Source organism: Eurosta solidaginis, chromosome 4 (assembly GCF_040869045.1).
Source record: "Eurosta solidaginis isolate ZX-2024a chromosome 4, ASM4086904v1, whole genome shotgun sequence".
Lineage (NCBI taxonomy): Eukaryota > Metazoa > Arthropoda > Insecta > Diptera > Tephritidae > Eurosta > Eurosta solidaginis.
In genome coordinates this window covers 20,975,980-21,000,768 of record NC_090322.1, presented here as the reverse complement: position 1 = coordinate 21,000,768, position 24,789 = coordinate 20,975,980, and the positions used below count along the sequence as shown (strand labels likewise).

The following is a 24,789-nucleotide window of genomic DNA, read 5'->3' as shown; positions in this document are numbered from 1 at the left end:
GTCGACTTTAACAATAATTTCGGCATTTAAATATACGTTAAATGAAGTTAAATCTCGATTAAGGTCATTTGTTTCATATTATCTAACTATTTGCCAAATGTCTTACGATCTCATAATACTTTATACGTGAAAATCACAGGCGAAAGACTTTGGGTTATAATTAAATTGTGAACTGACATGTGTATGAATGTAGCTGACACATTGCAAAAACAGCTTTTATCAGAATACAGTGTATTACTTCGCTCAATTTATACTTTTATTTTCTGATTTCGGGCTGATGCATTCCGACTATTGAAGCATATCTCTCATAAATCATTCCACCAAATACTATAGCTTTCTGTTTACAGTTTAGTATCATTTTATTTATCATATTTTTACGGAAAATGTAGAATTTTGTAGGTAATATAACATAAAATTAGTGTATGTAATTTAAAAGATAAAAAAAAAATGGTTAGAAAAAAAACGCAATGGCAGCCCGAGCACATTTTCTGTCAATGCATTTATTTACAACCTTGATAATATTCCTCCATTCTTCTGTCATTCGCATGTAAAATTCGATACATTTTATTGCAACTCTGGCCGCCTGACGGCCCTGGGGATCAATTCCCTAACTTTGAAAAACTGAAAAATTTACACTCATTGAAAACTCATTTGCACACACTATTTACACTTTAAATTTTCATGCGATTCTGTAAATTATTGTGCACATTGTTTGCAGAATGAGCGCTGAATGTAAAAGTCTTATGTCAGTGCGAAAATATTCATCAAACGCCATGAACACAAAAAAGTCATTCTGCAACAGTGCGTATGAGTTTTGAATGTCACAATAAAGTACACTGGCTCCCAAGAAAACTCACGAAGTTTTTATCTGCGAGTTTTCTTGTTCACAATTTTGCTTTACAGAATCAGAATTTCAAAGTTTACACAATTTCTTGTGTACACTTTAAAACTCACAAATAGTGAATTGGCCCCTGGGGGTGAATTCCCTAACTGTGAAAAACTGAAAAATGTACACTTATTGAAATCTCATTTGCACACAAAATTTACACTTTAAATTTTCATGCGATTTTGTAAAGTATTGTGCACATTGTTTTGCTGAATCAGCGCTGAATGTAAAAATCATATGTCAGTGAGAAAATGTTTCTCAAACGCAATGAAAAGAAAAAAAATATTCTGCAACAGTGCGTTTTTATCAGTGAGTTTTCTTGTTTACAGTTTTGCTTTACAGAATCACAATTTCTTGTGTACACTTTAAAACTCACAGATAGTGAATAGGCCCCCTGGGGGTCAATTCCCTAACTGTGAAAAACTGTAAAATATGCACTCAGTGAAAACTCATTTGCACACACAATTTACACGTTAAATTTTCATGCGATTCTGTAAATTATTGTGCACATTGTTTTGCTGAATGAGCGCTGAATGTAAAAGTCTTATGTCAGTGAGAAAATATTCATCAAACGCCATGAAAACAAAAAAGTCATTCTGCAGCAGTGCGTATGAGTTTTGTATGTCACAATAGTGTACACTGGCTGCCAAAAAAACTCAAGAAGTTTTTATCAGTGAGTTTTTTTGTTCACAGTTCTCCTTTACAGAATCAGAATTTCAAAGTTTACATAATTTCTTGTAGTGTAAACTCACAGTTAGCGAATAGGGCCCCTGGTCCCTGTCAGCATTTTTGACAGGTAGAAGTGAGAATGGAGGAATTTGCGAAGATTTTTCACTTTTATGTATTTACAATGGTTAGCTGTGAAATAAATTTTCTCGTTGCTGACGCAGTGTTCAGACTTTATTCCAATGGGAATATATTGGTCCGCTCCTTCCTCCTACTACATTTTTTATCTCAAAGGTTTATTTGGGTCGACTTGAAAACTAAATAGTATTACTACCCAATATGTTTTAGTTGAAGTTTTCATTGCACACGTATGAAAAGTTGACTGTTTACAAGTGACGATTAGATGAAATGACGCGAATTCATTGTTCGTGTCTTAAGATATTGTGACGAATTTTAGCAAAACTAAGGGATACTATCATCTCTAAGCCGATGCTAAGCAGTGACTTGTATGCACATCAACAGATCAATCATTATGTCTACACATATGTACGTACACGCAACGGAGAAGAGACGCACAAACACATCTTATCTGAGATACTCCCAAAAGTATGCAATTATAATTGTGGAAGTGTCGCTCACAAATACACGCGCATATGAGAGCTGTACACGTACCTCTGTAGTTATAATTATATAGCAGTAACTAAGTAAATTCTGGAAGAGCCTAGGAGTATGCAAATGAGAAATCACAAAGTATAAAGGCCGCCACAGTAGAGGCGCGACAATCAGTTTGATTTAAGAAGCCACCTGGCGAACAATAGTAGTGTTATTGTGAAGTACGTTATTGTGAAGTAATTTAATAAAGACCATTTTGCATTATTGAAAAGTGGACTTATTTATTCAACAGTTTAATGATTCGAACGTTAGTAGAAGATTGCAAATAAGGGGAATTGCAGTAAATTCGTTACAATATGTTTGTTCACATTTTAGTCTCAGTTTGTGTACGTGCGGAATGAAAATAGAAGGAGTAAAATGTAAGATTTGTTAATCCTGCCTGTTTTATATAAAAATGAAGTACGTTAAGCCAGTGAGGTCAGCTAACCCTGTTTTGCGATAACAGCCGCCAATTGCGAGAACCAAGCGGGGTCAAATCTTCCTCCAACTGTCTCTCCCACCCCCGTGAGGTTCTTCTCTTTCCGGTGCTTACAACCTGCGGCTACTTTCTTTCTTGGCGTATTCCTCCATCCGCATAACATGACCTAGCTAGAGAAGCTTTCTGTTTTTATTGGCTGCACTATCGTCATATCTGCAAAAAGCTCATATAGCTCATCTTATACCTCCTTCGATACTCGCCATCCACATCACGGGCTGGACTATAAATCTTGCTGAGAACTTTCCTCCGAATACTCGAAGAGCTATCTCATATTCTCCCGACACTTTCCATGATTCCGAGCCATACATCAGGACAGGTAAGATGAGTGACTTGAAGATTTTTGTCGAGAGAACTTTATTTTTCAATTGCCAAGAAGCACTTGTTGGCAAGAGTTATTCTCCGTTTCATTTCTAGGCGACATTGTTTTTGCTTTTAATGCTGCTTCCCAAATAGACGAATTCCTTGACAGTCTCGAATTTATATCCGTCAACAGTGACGTAGCTACAAAGGCCACGATGGCAGCAAATACTTCTGCTTATGTTTGAACAACCCGGCGGATATCCCGTCATTACTTGGCACCTTGTGATTTTTTAGCCGGGATATTGCCATTCTCACTTCACCATAGTTGAAGGTCGGAGCGTGTTTTTCATCATCTTGGGTGATCGGGGTGTCGGGTTCCTCTACCCCCACACTCTTTACGTCAGTTACCAGGTCGCAATTTTCATTCCTGTAGAAATCTGCCCCGGTCTTGAAACCTTCCGTCATTAAAAGAGCATGAAATATGTATGGTAAACCGAAAATAATAATAATAATATTTTTTCGTGATAAATATCCGGGGAGATAGAGCCCACTTTTCTTCCAGAATGTGTTGTGCCAATGGGAACATGAATTGGTCATCCTACACGTTTTAGGCGGACTCCATGTGCATCTGATAAGGCAGATAACTTTTTTGCTGAGAAATGGCAGAAACACAATCGAAGGGTTCGCCCGCTTTCAAAAAAGGAAGAAAAAATATACTCCGAAAATTAAATTTTTACTCCGGCATAGTCCTTTACTCAGGGAACAGTTTTAAATACTCCGAACACTGGTAGCGAAATATGAGAGAAATGTAATAAACCGAAAAATTTTAAAAGCGTTACGTCTTCAAAATTTTTTTCAAATTCGATTACAAACACAACAATTCCGGAATGCGTTATCTTGTCTCATTTGTTTATGGTATTTCATGATACGGACCCAGATCATAAGAAAACGCTCAACAAATTTTTATTTTGCCCTCGTCAGCATGCTTGAAGTAATTTTATTTAAAAATGTGAATTTTGCTTTTTGGATACCGCGCTTAACTATAAAATTCCGAAAATAATTATTGTCCTATTGGTATTTTTATTTAAAGTGGGTAACTCTTTATACTGACAAAATTTAGGTAAACCCATGATGTAATAAAGGTGATGTCAACAAGATAACTTCACATTTTCAGCAGCTCTATTTGCCAGTATTTACTTGTACTACAAAAGTAAATAAATTTTGATTGCATCATTAGGTCCAAGTTTCCTAAACAAAAATAAGTTTCGTCCTAAATTTCAGCTATAGTCTTTTGGGGAATACAAAGTTACGTTAATCTCTATGTCTAAAAAATTCTGGTAGCGGTTATATAGTTATTACATCTCTAAACGTATAGTAAAATCTACTCCGACCGTAGTAGAATTCAAAGGCAGTTATGTATGATAAACAACCCTTTAAATTATGCATGCCGAACTTGTCAGAATAAGGGAAAACGTCAACAAATTGAGAGCACCTGAATATTCATTTCATCATGGGTAAACCTAATCAAATATCCGATATCATTTTCACTACGTCTCCAAGTCAAAGTTTAAATGTTGAGATTTATTTAATCTCAATTTTAACCTACACTGCATCCACTTGAAGTTTATTTGACGGATAATTTTTAAAAACATTTTAGAGCAAGAGCCCGTGACTGCCAAACCTTTGTCATTTTATAAAAGTTGAAATTTCGTCAGTGCATACTTCCAACTGAAGCAGGATCGTTGGTGTATTATAAGTCTATTATAAAACTTGAGTCATACTGGCTTTAACAGATACCGTGCAAAAATTTTGCAAAAAAATATACCTTTCTTTCGTCATTTTATAAAGACTGATTTTCATATGTATATGGTCTTCGTCACGATATAAGAAGCCACTAGCCTCATTGCCAGACACTTTCCATAGTGGCTTTGATTAGCCAGACACTTTTAATCCTTCTAAACTTCAAAGAACATCGAAGTAATTTTATACTGAAATTCGAATACAAAATCTTTAAAAAATAATCTGAAATTTTGTTTTCCGTAAAAAACTTTCAGCTTATGAAAAAGTATTTAGCTTTATGAAAAAGTACAGTTTTGCATTATTAGGGGCAGGCTGGACAAAGCCACTATGGAAAGTGTCTAGCAATGAGGCTAGTCGCTTCTTATATCGTAACGAACAACATATATGAAAATCAGTCTTTATAAAATGACGGAAGAAATGTCTATTTTTGTGCAAAATTTTTGCACGATATCTGTTAAAGCCACTATGACTCAAGTTTTATAATAGACCAACGATCCTGCTTCAGTTGGAAGTATGCACTGGCGAAATTTCAACTTTTATAAAATGACGAAGGTCTGGCAGTCACGGGCTCTTAGACTATTTAGGCAATTCACAAGGCCTTCTTCATCGAACGTGCTATGATTTGAAAACTCTCATGAATGCTTTGCTGTTGCTTCTCATATAAAAGTTTGATTCATTCCGTTCTTGTCCTATCGTCAGAGTGATGTCAGTGCTAGCCTCGGCTCAACCAAAAAAATTCGGGCTTGACTTGGTTTAGCCGAAATCTAAAATGGACCTAAAGGTGGCACCTGCACTCCATTCTGGCGAATTGGCCGAGTTGGGGTGTGCAATGCTTATTTAAACTAGAATAAAAATGAAAAAGAAAGTGATCTAACGGAACAAGTTTAAGTGACCATTACGGAACAAAAAACACATAGCAACACGCCACATATTGGAAAAAAAAATAGAGAAAGGTCTCGTAATTGGTGATGTCGCTTTAATTCATTGAATGGGCCAAATAATTCGATTTATAATCGACCTCCCTAGCCACGGTGCGGAAGTAACTTAAACCCAAAAAATAAAAATAAAAGTTGGATTTAAGAATGCAATTCAGCAGCCTATGTATGTATATCACATGTGCTAAATTCTTGTTAAAGAAAGCCATCACTTCAGCTTGTTGTTTTTGTTGTTGTAGCAGTGTTTCGCCCCATCCAATAGGTGCGACCGATCACAAATTGTCATCAATATCCTCTAACGGGACTCCAAGGAAACTTGGTGTTTCAACAGGGTTGGACCATAATGAGAGGGGTGTTAGAGGCGTTGGTTCCACATTACAATTAAAGAGATGGTTGATGTCATGTGGGGCGGCCACCGTGGTGTGATGGTAGCGTGCTCCGCCTATCACACCGTATGCCCTGGGTTCAACTCCCGGGCAAAGCAACATCAAAATTTTAGAAATAAGATTTTTCAATTAGAAGAAACATTTTCTAAGCGGGGTCGCCCCTCGGCAGTGTTTGGCAAGCACTCCGGGTGTATTTCTGCCATGAAAAGCTCTCAGTGAAAACTCATCTGCTTTGCAGATGCCGTTCGGAGTCGGCATAAAACATGTAGGTCCCGTCCGGCCAATTTGTAGGGAAAATCAAGAGGAGCACGACGCAAATTGGAAGAGAAGCTCGGCCTTAGATCTCTTCGGAGGTTATCGCGCCTTACATTTTTTGATGTCATGTGGGGACACATTGCAAGCAGGGCATACATATTGTATATCGGGGTTGATTCTGGATAGGTAAGAGTTTAACCTATTACAGTATCCAGATCGAAGTTGAGCTAGAGTGACTCGCGTTTCCCTGCGGAGCGTGCGTTCCTCTTCCTCAAGTTTTGAGTACTGTTCTTTGAGTACTGGATTCACCGGAAAATTCCTGGCATAAAGGTCCGACGCCTGTTTGTGGAGTGCACTGAGGACCTGCTTGTGTTTTTTGGCTTCATACGGCTGAGTTCTCAGGTGCCGTATTTCCTCATAATGCTTACGGAGATGACTCCTTAAGCCCCTCGGCGGTGTTGGCTCATCAATCAGATGTCTGTTGGGATGCCCAGGTTTCTGGGTATTCAACAGGAACCGTTTGGTTAGCATCTCATTTCTCTCCCTGATGGGGAGTATTCTCGCCTCATTATTATATGGTGTTCTGGGGACATAAGAAGACACCCCCTGGTGGTTCTGAGAGCAGTATTTTGGCAAGCCTTTAGCTTCTTCCAGTGAGTAGTTGTTAGGCTTGGCGACCATATAGGGGACGCGTAGCATGCAATCGGCTGACCAATTGCTTTGTAAGTGGTAATGGGCGTTTCTTTGTCATTTCCCCAAGTACTGCCAGCAAGAGATTTATTTATTTGAGGATTTTATTACGGCTCTGGATTTTCTGTACAATTGCGGCTGCATGCTCACCAAAATGTAGATCCTGATCAAACGTCACACCCAAGATTTTGGGGTGTAGGACAGTCGGTAGCCTAGTGCCATCGACGTGGATGTTCAAAATGGTCGACATTTGGGACGTTGTTGTTGTTGTTGTTGTAGCGATAAGGTTGCTCCCCGAAGGCTTTGAGGAGTGTTATCGATGTGATGGTCCTTTGCCGGATACAGATCCGGTACGCTTCGGTACCACAGCACCATTAAGGTGCTGGCCCGACCATCTCGGGAATGATTTATGTGGACACATTAAACCTTCAGGCCATTCCCTCCCTCCCCAACCCCAAGTTCCATGAGGAGCTTAGGGTCGCCAGAGCCTCGTCTGTTAGTGAAACAGGATTCGCCGCGGATAGGTGAAGTTGACAATTGGGTTTGGAGAAGCTATATATTGCGCTGGCAACCTGCAGGGTTGCGCTACACAGTCCCTTGAATCTGGTATTTTAGTCGCCTCTTACGACAGGCATACCTACCGCGGGTATATTCTGACCCCCTAACCCGCTGGGGGACATTTGGGACGTCCATGTTGTAAATAAGGTCGCGGAGGATTTAGTCGGTGATAATGCCAGGTTTCGCGAGGCGAAAAAAACTGGAGAGATCAGGGAAGTAGCCGTTTATTCTGGTGCAAAGCTCATCGATCTGTGGGCCTGGGTCTGTGGCCATTATTGTGCAGTCATCGGCATAGGAAACGATAGTAACTCCTTCTGGTGCGAAGTTAGCTTTGATATGTAGAAGTTAAACAAAAGTGGGGATAGGACACCACCCTGGAGGCTTTGATTTAGTCCGCAATTTATCTGGGTGCTAATTACATTTAGCGCGGTGGTGGTGCTATGGAGTTTTCTAAAGCCATGCTGGTGACAGGCTAGCTGCAAATTTGCTTTGAAGTAGGGGAGCAAAATGGCTTCAAGCGTCTTGGCTACTGGCGATAGGAGAGATATCGGGCGATATGACTCTCCTATGTTAGCTGGTTTCCCAGGCTTTAGTAGCGGGACCACCTTGGCCATTTTTTGGGAATGACAAAGGTGGAGAGAGACATGTTGAAGACATGCACCAAATATTTGAAACCCTCTTTCCCTAGGCTTTTAAGCATCGGCATGGCTATGCCGTCTGGGCACACTGCTTTGGATGACTTAGCATAACCGATGGCGTCCTCAACCTCTTTGGCGGTGATGGTAATTGGAGACGCGCTGATTTATGTTTATGTGCGCGTCTATTGGCCCGTCGTCTAACTTTGTCAACCGCAGAATGCATCATATATTGTAGGCAAAAAGCGCTCGCGCATTTTTTCGCATTCGACAGCACTTTATCGCCAATGCTGATGGAAATTTTGTCATTGTGCTTAGACGGATTCGATAGGGACTTTACGGTGGATCAAAGCTTACCTACACCGGCAGAGAGGTTACAACCGCTAAGATGCTCCTCCCATTTCGACTGCTTGTGTTCATCCACAAGCAATCTGATGCGTTAGCTAATATCCCTTATTTGGGGGTCGCCGGGATCGAGTTGTCTTATAAGGTCACGTTTTCTCGCAAAATTTGCGGCCTCCGCCGGAAAGTGAGGCCGAATTTCGGGAATTCTACCGGCGGGAATGAAGCGAACCGAGGCGGATCCAATGACCTTGCGGAAAGCACGCTCCCCTTGGCGAGCATCAGTCGGGATAGGGAGGGCAGCAAAGCGGCAAGTGGTCGGATGCCAATGTTACCATCGGCTTCCAATTGACGCAGTTTACGAGTCCTGCGCTCACAAGAGATATATATCTGCGAACTGTGACAGCTTACTACATTAGTGTGGGGGCGTCTCCGTTTATTATGCAGAACGTCGTTTCTTCTATTTGATCCGCCAACATCTCACGCCTACTGTCTGCCTGCAAGTGTCAGTGCCACAGATCGTGATGGGCATTGAAATCGCCTAAGATAATGCGATTATTGCCAGTGAGTAAGGCGATGATATTAGGGCGGTATCCACTGGGGCTACAGGTGGCAGGAGGGATGTAGATGTTGATGATTTCTAGGTTTGCATCGCCTGACCGAACAGATAAGCCTTGACGTTCTAAGACACTGTCCCTGCCTCCGCCGGAAAGTGAGGCCGAATTTCGGGAATTCTACCGGCGGGAATGAAGCGAACCGAGGCGGATCCAATGACCTTGCGGAAAGCACGCTCCCCTTGGCGAGCATCAGTCGGGATAGGGAGGGCAGCAAAGCGGCAGGTGGTCGGATGCCAATGTTACCATCGGCTTCCAGTTGACGCAGTTTACGAGTCCTGCGCTCACAAGAGATATATATCTGCGAACTGTGACAGCTTACTACATTAGTGTGGGGGCGTCTCCGTTTATTATGCAGAACGTCGTTTCTTCTATTTGATCCGCCAACATCTCACGCCTACTGTCTGCCTGCAAGTGTGAGTGCCACAGATCGTGATGGGCATTGAAATCGCCTAAGATAATGCGATTATTGCCAGTGAGTAAGGCGATGATATTAGGGCGGTATCCACTGGGGCTACAGGTGGCAGGAGGGATGTAGATGTTGATGATTTCTAGGTTTGCATCGCCTGACCGGACAGATAAGCCTTGACGTTCTAAGACACTGTCCCTGCGGCCGATGTCGGGATCAAATATATTATATTGCACTGAGTGGTGTATGATAAACGTGAGCGCCTCCATTTCCGCTGTCGCGATCCCTTCTGTGGACATTATACCCAGAACAGGTCTGCAGAGCAGATCTTGCTGTGAGTTTAGTCTCTTGAATCGCAGCAATACGGATGTTGTGCCGCTTCATGAAATCGACTATCTCCGTGATCTTCCCAGTTAACCCATTACTGTTTAACTGCAGAATTCTGAAGTGCAACGGGGGAGACGTCGTCACTCTGGTGGTAAGTGACGGGTGACTACGCCTGGGTTGTGAAAGTCTAGGACGCAACTGCTGTTGTGGCCCTGGGCTGGACGTCCTTGGGTAAGCATTGGGGTACCCGGTGTATTTGGGTTTGCGGCTTGGCAACATGGCGCAATGAAACCCGTCGGAAGTTACGTTGACGTCGGGTTTTGAGATCTAGCCCAGAACAACCTATCTGATGCAACCATCCCTTGCACGAGACACACTGACAAGTGTATCACCGTCCTAAAAAGATTATTTTCCGGTATACGCAGCAACACCATTTCTCAGGACCGGGGTCGGGAGACCAACCCGCAGTCCCGCTGCAAGGAGCTGCTGGGAGGACGACAATTTGTGGGAGGGACGCAACAAATTAAATGGGGTTATACTGAAATGACAGTCCTTGGTCGGGAAAAATCCCGACTCGCTCCTGTACATAGAAACGACTGCCTTGGGAAGCGACCAGTTCAGCTTCGACACTATTAATTCTGACCGGTGGAATACCTGAAATCAAACCACACTTCCCAGCCGAAGCTGCTAACCTAGCAAGAGAACGTGACCTAGCGAGATAACCCGACCCTAGAGACCTTCACACTAGGAATCTCAACTTGGGCATTATGCTGCTGGTATTTATGGACGATTTGCAGCCAGGGGATAAATTCGGCTGTATTCGAACGGAGCCTTCCCGATACCGGGCCACCTCGGGAAGTATTGATGGCCTTACTACAGTAAGAGGCACTGCTGTGGCGGTCGTATATAATACTGGCCCGCAGAGCCTGCCTTGTCGGGCAGGTGGGCCAAGATGAACAACTCATTACCTTATTGTAATAAGGACGGTGATAAGGGGAGGACTGAGTCGCAAGCCAAGGATGACAAAAACGCATTAAGCGATGCGTCGGACTCGGGCGCGAGAGTAGTGCTGATTCAATGAACTCCGTGTTGGAAAAGCATACAAATGCAAACGGAATTGTAGAGTGGAGAATCGTACGGAGCAGAGGAAGTAAGAGAGCTCTCTCGCAGTACCGTGTAACACAAAGAATTATCCAACGCCTGGGAACAGTGATCGATCCAACAGAAGTGGAGATCGAGCGCATGGAATGGAGTAAAAGTAGGTCGAAGGCAGTTCGAAAGGTTTGCTGCGAGAAAACCCCGGTACTGCAACCGGCGCGAGGAGGAAGAAGAGTCGAATGGCAGAATGAAGAGACAACGTTTGGCGGAAGGCGACAAGCCCGCTTTGAAGATACAGAAAAGACCCAGTCCCAGAGCCACGAGGCAGAGCAGCCGCATGGACCGGCCAAGTAGGCCTAGAGCTGTAAAACAGATGGGCCCCAATAGCGAGGTAGCAACTACCTCGAAAGCTGCAAGTCAGAGGCAGGATATCAAAAGTGGCGAAGTGCCAACTACGGAAGTAGGAGATAAGCCAAATGGAGATAAATCTAAGGCTCCGGCTTTCTCGGAGGTGATAAAGGGAGGTAACACTAAGACTCCTGCTTTTCCCGAGAAGATGAGTGATGTGGCAAAGCAGTCACTGCCTATGGCGTTGGCTGATCGTAGCAGTCCTTTCGGACAGATGACTACTAAAATGTGGAGATCTGTAGAAAGAGGACCTACTACCACTACTACTGCCAACCTTTCAACATCCGAGGCCAACTCCTGCAAAGTCTCATTCGCTCTTTGGTGACGGTTTTGCAACTCAATTTGGAATATATGTTTTCTATGCTCGCTTCCATAACGTCTCTCAACAGCGGCCATCAATGCTTCATAGCTGTTCCGTTCGTACTCTGGAATAGTCTGTAAGATTTCGGCAGCTGGTCCTTTCAATGCTACGAAGAGTGCAGCAACTTTATCTTCAGCATTCCAGTTGTTGTTGTTGTTGTTGTTGTAGCAATGCTCGCCCCACCTAATAGCCGCGACCGATCACAAATTGTCATCAATATCCTCTAACGGGAGTCCAAGGAAACTTGCCGTTTCAACAGGGGTGGACCATAAGGAAAGGGGTGTTGGAGGCGTTGGTTCCACATTACAATTGAAGAGATGGTTGGTGTCATGTGGGGACACATTGCAAGCGGGGCATACATTTTGTATGTCAGGGTTGATTCTGGATAGGTAAGAGTTTAACCTGTTACAGTATCCAGAACGAAGTTGAGCAAGAGTGACACGCGTTTCCCCGGGGAGTATGCGTTCCTCTTCTGCGAGTTCTGGATATTTTTCTTCAAGTACTGGATTCACCGGGCAATTCCCGACATAAAGGTCCGACGCCTGTCTATGGAGTTCACCAAGGACCTGCTTGTGTTTTTTCGCTTCATACGGCTGGGTTCTCAGGTACCGTATTTCCTCAAAATGCTTACGGAGATGACTCCTTAGGCCCCTAGGCGGTGCTGATTCGTCAATCAGATGTCTGTTGGGATGCCCAGGTTTCTGGGTATTCAACAGAAACTGTTTGGTCAGCATCTCATTTCTCTCCCTGATGGGGAGTATTCTCGCCTCATTATGCAGATGGTGTTCTGGGGACATAAGAAGACAGCCCGTGGCGATTCTGAGAGCAGTATTTTGGCAGGCCTGTAGTTTCTTCCAGTGGGTAGTTTTTAGGCTTGGCGACCATATGGGTGACGCGTAGCACGTAATCGGCTGGCTAATTGCTTTGTATGTGGTCATGAGCGTTTCTTTATCTTTTCCCCAGGTACTGCCAGCAAGGGATTTGAGGATTTTATTACGGCTCTGAATTCTCGGAACAATTGCGGTTGCGTGCGCACCAAAATGTAGATCCTGATCAAACGTCACACCCAAGATTTTGGGGTGTAGGACAGTCGGTAGCGTAGTGCCATCGACGTGGATGTTCAATATGGTCGACATTTGGGGCGTCCATGTTGTAAATAAGGTCGCGGAAGATTTAGTCGGTGACAATGCCAGGTTTCGCGAGGCGAAAAAACTGGAGAGATCAGGGAGATAGCCGTTTATTTTATTGCATAGCTCATCGATCTCTGGGCCTGGGCCTGTGGCCATTATTGTGCAGTCATCGGCGTAGGAAACGATTGTGACTCCTTCCGGTGGTGAAGGTAGCTTAGATATGTAGAAATTAAACAAAAGTGGGGATAGGACACCACCCTGTGGCACCCCTTGTTTAATTCTCCTTGGTTTTGATGTTTCGTTTCTGAATTGCACCGATGCCTGCCGACCACCCAGATAATTTGCGGTCCACCTTTTAAGACATGGGGAAAGGGTAGACCCTTCCAGGTCTGGCAGTAATGAGCCATGGTTGACCGTATCAAAGGCTTTTGATAGGTCTAGCGCTACGAGTACTGTTCTATGGTGGGGGTATTGATTCAAACCGCAATTTATCTGGGTGCTAATGACATTTAGCGCGGAGGTAGTGCTATAGAGTTTTCTGAAGCCATGCTGATGAGGGGCTAGCTGCAAATGTGCTTGGAAATAAGGGAGCAAAATGGCTTCAAGCGTCTTTGCCACTGGCGATAGGAGAGATATCGGACGATATGACTCACCTACGTTAGCTGGTTTCCCAGGCTTTAGTAGCGGGACCACCTTGGCCATTTTCCATTTCTCGGGTATGGCAAAGGTAGAGAGAGACAGGTTGAAGACATGCGCTAAATATTTGAAACCCTCTTTCCCTAGGTTTTTAAGCATCGGCATGGCTATGCCGTCTGGGCCCACTGCTTTGGATGGTTTAGCGCGACCAATGGCGTCCTCAACCTCTCTAGCGGTGATGGTGATTGGTGACGCGCTGAATTTGTGTTTATGTGCGTGTCTATTGGCTCTCGGTCTATCTTTGTCGACCGTAGGATGCATTATATATTGTCGGCAGAAAGCGCTCGCGCATTTTTCCGCATCCGACAGCACCTTATCGTCAAAGGCGATGGAAACTTTGTCTTTGTGCTTAGTCGGATTCGATAGGGACTTTACGGTGGACCAAAGTTTACCTACACCGGTAGAGAGGTTACAACCTCTTAGGTGCTCTTCCCATTTCGCCCGCTTGTGTTCGTCCACAAGCAGTCTGATGCGTTGGTTTATATCCCTTATTTGGGGGTCGCCTGGATCAAGCTGTCTTATAAGGTCGCGTTCCCTCGCTAAGCTCGCGGCCTCCGCCGGGAAGTGGGGCCGGATTTCGGGAATTCTCCCGGCGGGAATGAAATGTGCCGAGGCGGATTCAATAACCTTACGGAAGGCACGCTCCCCTTGGCGGGCATCAGTCGGGATAGGGAGGGCAGCAAAGCTGCTGTCTGTTGCAGATTTATATTCTTCCCACTTTCCTTTTTTGAAGTTTATGAAAGTGCGTTTTTCGGTGACGATGAACTCGGCGGTACGCTCGAACGAAATAAGTATGGGCAGGTGGTCGGATGCCAATGTTACCATCGGCTGCCAGTTGACGCAGTTTACGAGTTCTGCGCTCACGATTGAGATATCTGGCGAGCTATGACAGCTTCCTACCATACGTGTGGGGGCATCTCCGTTTATTGTGCAGAACGTCGTTTCTTCTATTTGATCCGCCAACATCTCACCCCTACTGTCCGCCCGCAAGTTTGAATGCCATAGGTCGTGATGGGCATTGAAATCGCCTAAGATAATGCGATTGTTGCCAGTGAGTAAGGCCTCGATTTTAGGGCGGTATCCACTGGGGCAACAGGTGACAGGAGGGATGTAGATGTTGATGATTTCTAGATTTGCATCGCCTGACCGGACAGATAGGCATTGACGTTCTAAGACATTGTCCCTGCGGTCGATGCTAGGATCAAATATATGATATTGCACAGAGTGGTGTATAATAAACGCGAGGCCGCTCCATTTCCGCTCTCGCGGTCCTTCCTGTGGACATTATACCCAGAGCAGGTCTGCAATGCAGATCTTGCTGTGAGTTTAGTCTCTTGAATCGCAGCAATGCGGATGTTGTGCCGCTTCATGAAATCGACTATCTCCGTAATCTTCCCAGTTAGTCCATTACAGTTTAACTGCAGAATTCTGAAGTGCATGAGGGGTGACGCCGCCACTCTAGGGGTAAGTGACGGGTGACTACGCCTAGGTTGTGGAAGGCCAGGACGCAACTGCTGTTGTGGCCTTGGGACTGGGCGCCCTTGGACAAGCATTGGGGTACCCGGATGATTTGGGTTTGCGACCTGGCAACATGGCGCGATGAAACCCGTCGAGGGGTTGCCGTCGCGGAGACCAGAACATCTAGGAAAGTGGCACCACCCAAGGCAGGAGCTGCATTGAGCGGATGTCGCAAACCTATATATTCTGTGCTGGCAGACGGTGCAAACGGAGGTAGGGACTAAGAGTATGTTTCCCTGACCTGCACGATTGCTGCCAGAAAAGAGGGGGGGAGAAGAAGACGGGGCAGGGGCTGATGCTCAGCATTGCTACCAGCTCTACTACGAAGGTAGTAGTTATGAGTGGTATCAGCTGTTTGAGTTGTTGGCGCCGTGGGGCGCGAGCAGCAGCGGGTACTTGTTGTGGCTTGCTGAGCAGCGAGGCTGCTGGAAGGTAGTGGAGGGGCGCTTAAGCGTAGACTACGGGACGCCCTTGGGTGTGAGCAGCAAGGAGCCACAAAAGATTTATAAAAGTTACGTGGACGTCGGGTTTTGGGATCAAGCCCAGAACAACCTGTCCGATGCAGCCATCCCTTGCACGAGACACACTGAACAGAGTATGACCGTCCTAAAAAGATTCTTTTCTGGCAAATGCAGCAAAACCATTTCTCAGGACCGGGGTCAGGAGACGGACCCGGATTGGGTTCGATACCTTCCCGGAGTAAGAGAATATGTAGCAGTCCTGCTGCAAGGAGCTGCTGGGAGGATGACAATTTGTGGGAGGGACGAAACAAATTAAATGGGGTCACACTGAAATGACAGTCCTTGGTCGGGAAAAATCCCGAGTCGCTCCGGTACATAGAACCGACTGCCTTGGGAAGCGGCATTCCAGTTGTTTACTGTTGCGGTCTTCTCAAATTGTAGCTTAAAGGCCTGGAAAGGAACAGAACCGTCAAAGGATGGTGTTTTTACCTTTGGATTACTCGTTGAAACTGCTGGGCGATTTAGTTGCAACTGCTCGATACGTCCTCTCAAAGCATCCACCTCGGCCTCGATTTTTTCCTCAAACTGTACAATTTTTATATCCTGAGCCTCCAGCTTCGATGTTACCCTTATCTGCTGTGCTTCCAGCTGCGAGGATATGCGGACCTCCTGTGCTTTCAACTGCTCAGCCAACTGAGATGTCATATATGTCTTTTGCTCTTCCAGTTGGGATGCCATATATGTTTTATGTTCTTCCAGTTGAGTTTCCATCTTGAATGTAATCTGTTTTGCAACTCAATTTGGAATATCTGTTTTCTATGCTCGCTTCCATAACGTCTCTCAACAGCGGCCATCAATGCTTCATAGTTGTTCCGTTCGTACTCTGGAATAGTCTGTAAGATTTCGGCAGCTGGTACTTTCAATGCTACGAAGAGTGCAGCAACTTTATCTTCAGCATTCCAGTTGTTCACTGTTGCGGTCTTCTCAAATTGTAGCTTAAAGACCTGGAAAGGAACAGAACAGTCAAAGGATGGTGTTTTTACCTTTGGATTACTCGTTGAAACTGCTGGGCGATTTAGTTGCAACTGCTCGATACGTCCTCTCAAAGCATCCACCTCGGCCTCAATTTTTTCCTCAAACTGTAAAATTTTTGTATCCTGAGCCTCCAGCTTCGATGTTACCCTTATCTGATGTGCTTCCAGCTGCGAGGATATGCGGGCCTCCTGTGCTTTCAACTGCTCAGCCAACTGAGATGTCATATATGTCTTTCGCTCTTCCAGTTGGGATGCCATATATGTTTTATGTTCTTCCAGTTGAGTTTCCATCTTGAATGTAATCTGTGTCGACATTTCTGACATACGCGTTTCTTGTACTTCAATCTTCGATGTAATCTGTGTCGACATTTCTAACATACGCGTCTCCTGTGCTTCTATCTTGGATGTTATACGGCTCTCCTGGGATTCTAGTTGGGATGCCACTGACGATGGTTGAGCAGTTATTGCAGCCAATATCATGTTCAAGTCTGTGCTCGTAACTGTCTGCGATGTTTCGTTTTTCTCTTCAATTTTTGTTGTTGTCGACATCAAGATGAAAGACATACTCTTCCACGTTAATTCCTTCCGCTTCCATTGCCTCTCGTAGTCGTGCCTGAAGTTCGAGTTTAATACCGGTTGTATTCAATCCATGGCTCTCCAACTCCTTCAGTTGCTGGATCTTCAATTCACTGAACTTTGCCATGTCCTTGTTGTCCTCTGGAATTTATTCAACAATTCCTCTTCCGACACCAATTGTAACGAATTTACTGCAATTCCGCTTATTTCAAATCTTCTACTAAGGTTCGAGTCACTAAACTGTTGAATAAATAAGACCACTATTCAATAATGCAAAATGGCCTTTATTAAAGTACTTCATAATAAATAACTCTACTATTGCCCCACAGATTGCGTGCTTAATCAAAACTGATTATTGCGCCTCTACCGGCGTCGCCTTTTATACTGTTCGGTTTACTCGTTGACATTTCCAGGCGGTTCTGTTCTGGAATCCACTAGTTGGTTATCTGCTATAAGTTTCTCAGCTATAACTACAGATGCACAATTTTATAGCTTCTCTCACAGCTCATGCGCGTGTGTTTGTGAGCGACGCTTCCACAATTATATTGCATATCTCAGATAAGATATCTGCATGTGTCTGTACGCTACTCCTCCGCTGCGTGTACGTACATATGTGTAGACACAATGATTGAATTATTTATGTAGATACATAATGATTGATTTATGGATGTGCATACAAGTCACTCCCAGCATCGGCTTAGAGATGGCAGTACGCCTTAGTGTTGCTTATATTCGTAACAATATGTATATACTATATATACCACCATATATATACTATATATACCACCGATCTTTATGATTTTTTCAGACAACAGTATATGCTATATACGTAAGCATTCGTTGAAATTTGAAGCCCTAGCTCTTAAGACAGGGCAGTGATTTCGCGAAAATGTGTTCCAGAACAATTGTATCTCCTGCTTGGTTAACAGCTATATACATGTATATCTGTAGTCCATGCCTCTCGCATAGCAATATGCGTGAGTAACTACTTCGGCTGATGAACACATGTATGTGTGTGAAATATCTCTTCGTTGCCTTGTATGTATGTGTGTAAATGATGACTAATGTATTCATGTACACAAAGCGATTTTTCATCACTCACTGCTGTACTTCATATTTTTAGCAATTCACATTATAGCTGTCAAAACAGTTGCCGAAGATGTTCTTTAAGGCTCTTTTGCAGAACGGAAAGCTAAGTTTTTTTAACTCAGACTTAACCTAACATGAGGGGTTAATCTCATACATTTTTGACAAATTTTGAAATTAGCTCTGAGCAATAAAAATAACTTGCCATTCAGCAAATGAGTCCAAATACTAAAACGTTTTAAGACCGTGTTTAAGTTTGATCGTATTCGACTTTTTAGTAGCCAAAAAATTGTTAGTTTAGTTACAAAATTCAAATCCTTGCTTCCTGCTAATATTAAAAAATAAACTTGTTATTTTTTGTTTGCTCAGATTACCTGTGTGATTTTTTTTTTTGTTTTTTCAGATACAAAAACATACGTGACAAGAACGAACAATACCCGTGCGATATTTGTGGCAAAAATTTTAAAACAAAATCGATTTTAAATAGACATAAACTATATCATAGCGGCGAAAAGGCCCATAAATGTGATTTTTGTGAAAAGGAGTAAGTTATCATAAAAAACGTCGGCCTAATATATTTCACCACATTTTTTCTAACTTTATTTCTGCCTGTGTTAAATAGATTTATACAAGCTTCGGACCTAAACCAGCATATGCGTACTCATACCGGTGAAAAACCATATAAATGCAAATACTGCAAACGGTGCTTTGCTACAAAAAGCATACTGAATAAGCATTTCCGTGTACATGTCGGTGATAATATTCACAGATGTGATTCTTGTCCCTTAGCTTTTCGTTTGGCTTCGGAGCTACGGTTCCACTCAACTACGCATAAAGACGAAGATCTAGAGACGCATGAGCGATATATGGCTGCTTTAAGGGAAGAAGAGGCTAAATTTAAAGGAAATAGGTAAAATGGTATTCATAAACTCCGTAGACTGTGATCTTATATTAAGGTTAATTACTCCGTAAAGCGCAGAATCCTGGGTCGGTATCGTGTTATACGATCCGTGATGGAAAACAATTTTTTGCATCGCAATATCTCTTAAATGGTAGTGGCTACGTATACTAATTACAATTCATTCTAATTTTTACGAAAAGCTTGTTTGAGTGAAAGCGTTTTTCGATACATGATCGTATTACACGATACGGACCCAGATCATAAGATCAGCATGGTTTGAAGTAATTTTTATTTAAAAATAACAATTTTGCTTTTTCATTTACCATTTTCTGCACATTTTTCGTTAAAAATGCGGTCTTCATGCATTATGATCTGAATACTGCGCTTAACTATAAAATTTCAAAAATAATTATTGTGCTATTGGTATTTTTATTTAAAGTGGATAATTCTTTATACTGACAAAATTTCGGTAAACCTAATCAAATATGCAATATCATGTTCACTACGTCTCCATGTCAACCTTTAAATGTTGAGGTTTATTTAATCTATATCTATAATGGTATGAAGATGATAGCGTGCGACAACATCGCGAGCTTGCAGTGGCTGGTGGAAGTGGTTCCAAAAATCCAAAAGCAAGGCACGAACGCGCGGTTTGAGGTGGTGGATAAAGCGCAAATCCCCACGGTACCAAAAGTTAAGGTATAGACACCATGCGTGATGAAGTCGGAGGATACAGTGCGACTTCTGCATAATCAGAATCCGAACATACCGACACAGTATTGGAAGGTACTTACTGTATCTCGGTCTACGGAGGAAGGTCAGTTCTACATCTTCCAAATAAGCAAGCAGGCGGATAAATTGTTCACACAGCTTGGAAAAATGTCCTGGAGTTCAGGCAAAATTTACATGCGACTCAGGAAAAGTCCCGACAATAACAATCCTAGTACGCTAGAAGTGGGCGAAGTCGAAGAGGACCTCAAAAGCCTAAGAGAAAAAGGACAGGTGGAGGTATCCGACATCACCACGACGGTGTTAGAAGAGTACCAACAGCCAAATGGTGCTGCGAGTCGCACAGATGAACACCCTGCGCAGCATTTACGACCCGAGAAAAGAAGTCACGAGGATACCAATCGCAACTTGCAAGAAGAGGCAGGGGGAGGCTGAAGGGCGCCTCGAAAGCTCTAAACCAAAAGGCAAGGGGAGGACGAAGACGTCACGACAAAGGTGCTAGGGTTCGCTAGCGCTGACCCAGGAGCCGTGGCTCCCATTGCGAGGAATAGTTTGTGGACGGGTGCGAGCTGTAGTCATGGTAAGGAAACAGCTGCTGAAAACAACCCCGACGGCTGCACCGTATGCCATTTTGCATATTCCACCTGTAGACCTGGTAGCAAAGAACATTGCGTTAACAACTGCAACCAGGCTCAGTGCATCGGGGTACCTTGAGCGCCGACCATACGCCCATTGTGGTATATCGTCATCAATTACAGGACGAACAGACTACCTGATTCCCTATCTGCGCTTCGAGGGAGATCTTAAGGCTACAATAGAGGTGGATGGTTGGCGCAAGGGTGCTCAAATAGCGGACGAGGCGATACATGTGTACACAAATGATTCCCAAGTAGTGGAGGGAGTAGATTTTTGGGTGTAAGACAGTCGGTAGCGTAATGCCATCGACGTGGATATTCAACATGGTCGAAATTTGGCACGTCCATATTGTAAATAAGGTCGCTGATGATTTCGTCGGTGACAATGTCAGGTTTCGCGAGGCGAAGAAACTGGAGAGATCAGTGATATAGCTGTTTATTTTATTACAAAGCTCATCGATGTGTGGGCCTGCGCCTGTGGCCATTATTGCGCAGTCATCGGCGTAGGAAACGGTAGTGACTTCTTCTGGTGGTAAAGGTAGCAGTGCCCCTTGTTTAATTATTCTTGGTTTGGATGTTATGTTCCTGAAATGCATCGATGCTTGCCGACCAGATAGATAACTTGCGGCCCACGTTTTGAGACTTGGGGGAAGGGAGGACCCTTCCAGGTCTTGCAGTAACGTGCCATGGTTGGCCGTATCAAAAGCTTTTGACAGGTCTAGAGCAACGAGTACCGTTCTATGGTGGGGGTTTTGATTTAAACAGGAATTTATCTGGGGCTTATGGCATTTAGCGCTATGGTTGTGCTATGTAGTTTTCTAAAGCCATGCTGATGATAGGCTAGTTGCAAATTTGCTTTAGAGTAGGGGAGCAGAATGGCTTAGGTGTCTTGGCTACTGGCGATAGGAGAGATAACGGGCGATATGAATCTCCTATGTTAGCTGGTTTTCCAGGCTTTACTAGCGGGACCACTTGGCCATTTTTCGGGGATGACAAAGGTGGAAAGGACAGGTTGAAAACATGTGCTAAATTTTGAAATCCTGTTTTTGTTGTTGTTGTAGCGGTAAGGACCCGAAGGCTTTGGAGAGTGTTATCTAGTTATCCTACGCCGGATGTAGATTCGGTACGTTCCGGTACCAAGCCCGACCATCGTGGGAACGACTTTTTATGACCACATGCGACCTTCTAGACCATCCCGCTCTCCCACCTCCTAGATCCATGAGGAGTTCGGGGCCGGCAGAGCCTCGGGTGTTAATGAAACAGGATTCGCCACGGATAGGTGAGGTTGACAATTGGGTTTGGAGAAGCTATATATTGCGCTGGCAACCCGAAAGGGTTTACACAACCCCTTGAATCTGACAGGCTTACCTACCGCGGGTATATTCGAACCCACTAACCCGCTGGGGAAATTTGAAACCGTCTATATCTAGGCTTTTAAGCATTAGCATCCTCAACCTCTTTGGCGGTGATGGTAATTGGAGACGCGCTGAATTTATGTTTATATGCGCGTCTGTTGGTCCGCCGGCTAACCGTGTCAACCGTAGAATGCATTATATATTGTCGGCAAAAAGCGCTCGCTCATTTTTTCGCATCCTACAGCACTTTATCGCCAAAGACGATGGAAATTTTGTCGTTGTGCTTAGACGGATTCGATAGGGACCTTACGGTGGACCAAACCCACACCCGCAGAGAGGTTACAACCATATTCTCCTCCTATTTCGCCCGCTTATGTCCATCCGCAAGCAATCTGATGCGTTGGTTTATATCCCTTATTTGGGGGTCGCCGGGATCGAGCTGTCTTATAAGGTCACGTTCTCTCGCTAAATTTGCGGCCTCCGCCGGAAAATGAGGCCGGATTTCCGGAATTCTACCGGTAGGAATAAAACGTTCCCCTTGGCGAGCGTCAGTCGGGATAGGGAGGGCAGCAAATGTGTGTAAAGGATTTGAACTCATCCCACTTTCCTTTTTTAAAGTTTATGAAAGTGCGTTTTTCGGTGAAGATGAAGTCGGCGGTTCGCTCAAGCGAAAGAAGTATAGGCAGGTGGTCAGATGCCAATGCTACCATCGGCTGTCAGTTGTGACAGTTTCCTACCATACGGGGTTGCCGGGGCCATGCTGTCTTATAAGGTCAAGTTCTATCGCTAGAGTTGCGGTCTCCGCCGGAAAATGTGGTCGGTTTTCTGGAATTCTTCCGGCGGGAGTAAAACGAGCCGAAGCGAATTCAATGACCTTGCGCAAAGAACGCTCCCCTGACGGGCATCAGTCGGGATAGGGAGGGCAGCAAAGCAGTTGTCAGTATAAGATTTGTAATCATACCACTTTCCTTTCTTAAAATTGATGGAAAGGGCGTGTTTCGGTGGTGATGAAGTCGGCAGATCGCTCGACTGAAAGGAGTAGTAGTGGTATATTTATTTTAAACCATTCAAAAGATCATACATTGTAAGATAATGAATAAACATTATGGACTTAAAAATAGTTTAAAATAAATTAAAATTATGGCAGTAACAAACGTGTTGAGTGCCACACTATAATTGACTAAACTTATTTGACATAAAGAGCTTACGAAAATTCATTTAAAATAAGATCTCTATACTTTAAGCTGGTTTGCAGATACTGAAACAAATTAACATGATATCTACCATTAAAGATGTTTACCACACTTGCCAGGTCCAAAACTTTTTCACCAAAACTTACCAACCGGTAATCATTGTAGGCTGGGCAAACACCGATAAAGTGGTGAACACTTTCATCATCGCTTAGGTTACAAACTGGACATATTGCAGTTGTTACGTTCTTAATAGATCTCGCACTAAGGTTCAAGAGACCACCTCTCGCATGGAGAATCGAGCTAATGGCATACGCTGAATGTTCGTCGTCAAAATATGTTACGCTCGCGGGAGCCAAGTAAGGGTAAAGGTCAGGTGTGGTAGAGCCTTGAGCACGATCCACATATAGTTTAAACTCTTTATCGACTAGCTTACTAAGCAACAAAGAAGTGAAGCATTTAAGGAAAGCAGGAGAAAAATCGGTTAGTGGTCTTAAGCCACCGCTGAGTGATAGCTGTTTCCAATTTTTAACCCAGGGTGCATCTTGCCGTATACTTTCCACAGCAAGTATACGTGGAAGCCTGTTCGAAGGTAAACTAAGATAACGTACTAAAAATAACATGTGCGCCCGAAGTGTGTGGAAGAGCTGGGGAACTTTACCCGTTTCTAAATGCAACATATAGTTATGTGTGTTCGCAGGCAAGAAAATAAGCTTCTTTATGAAGAAACGTAAGAGTTTTTCTACATGTTCATGATGGTCCCCACCCCACACCTGCGCGCCATAAAACATAATTGATCTTTCGGCAGCATCAAAGATTTTGATTATTTTCGAAATACAGATTCGAGTGTTATTTAAATAACTCAACCATGTAGCGTATATTGCGGCTTTTGCCTCGCCAAGCTTTGTGTCTAAGTGGTAAGTGAAAGAGCATTATACCCAGATATTTATACTCGTTCACAGTTTCGACCGTAGCATTTCCAAAAAAACGCCTACAGTCAGAGGGGAGCCTGCCACCCTTCCTAAAAATAAGGACTTTTGATTTGGACAGGTTAACTTTTAATGCCCACATCTTGCAATACTCATGCAAAGCATTAATCATGCTTTGCAGATGTACAGCCGACTCTGCTAACAGTACCAGGTCGTCGGCATACATCAAAAGCTTGATTTTCATATCCGCCACTTTAACCCCACCTGGGAGGTAATCAACTAAATCATTGAGATACAGGGGGAACAGCACCGGGCTTAGTAAACATCCTTGCCGGACACCGTCATTGACTGGGAACGGACTAGAAAGCTTTCCATTTTACCATACTTGACCGTAGTATCCCCATATATAAGGCGTAAGATTTCAATAAAATTACTTTACAGACCATATGAGGCCAGCTTATAGAATAGCGAGCTACGAGGGACAGTATCAAAGGCACATGAGAAGTCTACAAAAAATAAAAGAGTTTTCTTCTTCGCGGCAAAGTTAAAATTAACGATACTTATCAAATATGTTATCGATGGTTGAATAGTTCTTACGGAAGCCCGCTTGGCATTCTGTAAGTATACTATGACAATCAATCCACGCATTAATGCGGCTTAATAACATGCCGGTAAATATCTTATACAACGTATCCAGCAGAGACAGTCCCCTATAGTTACTCGGAAGAC

At 43.7% G+C, this 24,789-nt stretch overlaps 1 protein-coding gene across 3 annotated transcripts in view; it reads left to right on the top strand.

Annotated features, from left to right (window-relative positions):
• LOC137249244 (zinc finger protein 345-like) overlaps nt 1–24,789 on the top strand; it is a 198,491-nt gene that overhangs the window by 107,202 nt on the left and 66,500 nt on the right. The window contains exons 4-5 of one of the 3 annotated variants that reach the window (XM_067780560.1): nt 18,725–18,865; nt 18,944–19,231. The exons of 1 other annotated variant lie outside the window; for it this stretch is intronic. In XM_067780560.1, the coding sequence (XP_067636661.1) occupies nt 18,725–18,865; nt 18,944–19,231 (429 nt within the window). The remainder of the gene's footprint in view (nt 1–18,724; nt 18,866–18,943; nt 19,232–24,789) is intronic. One more of the 3 variants, XM_067780562.1, reaches the window with a different exon arrangement.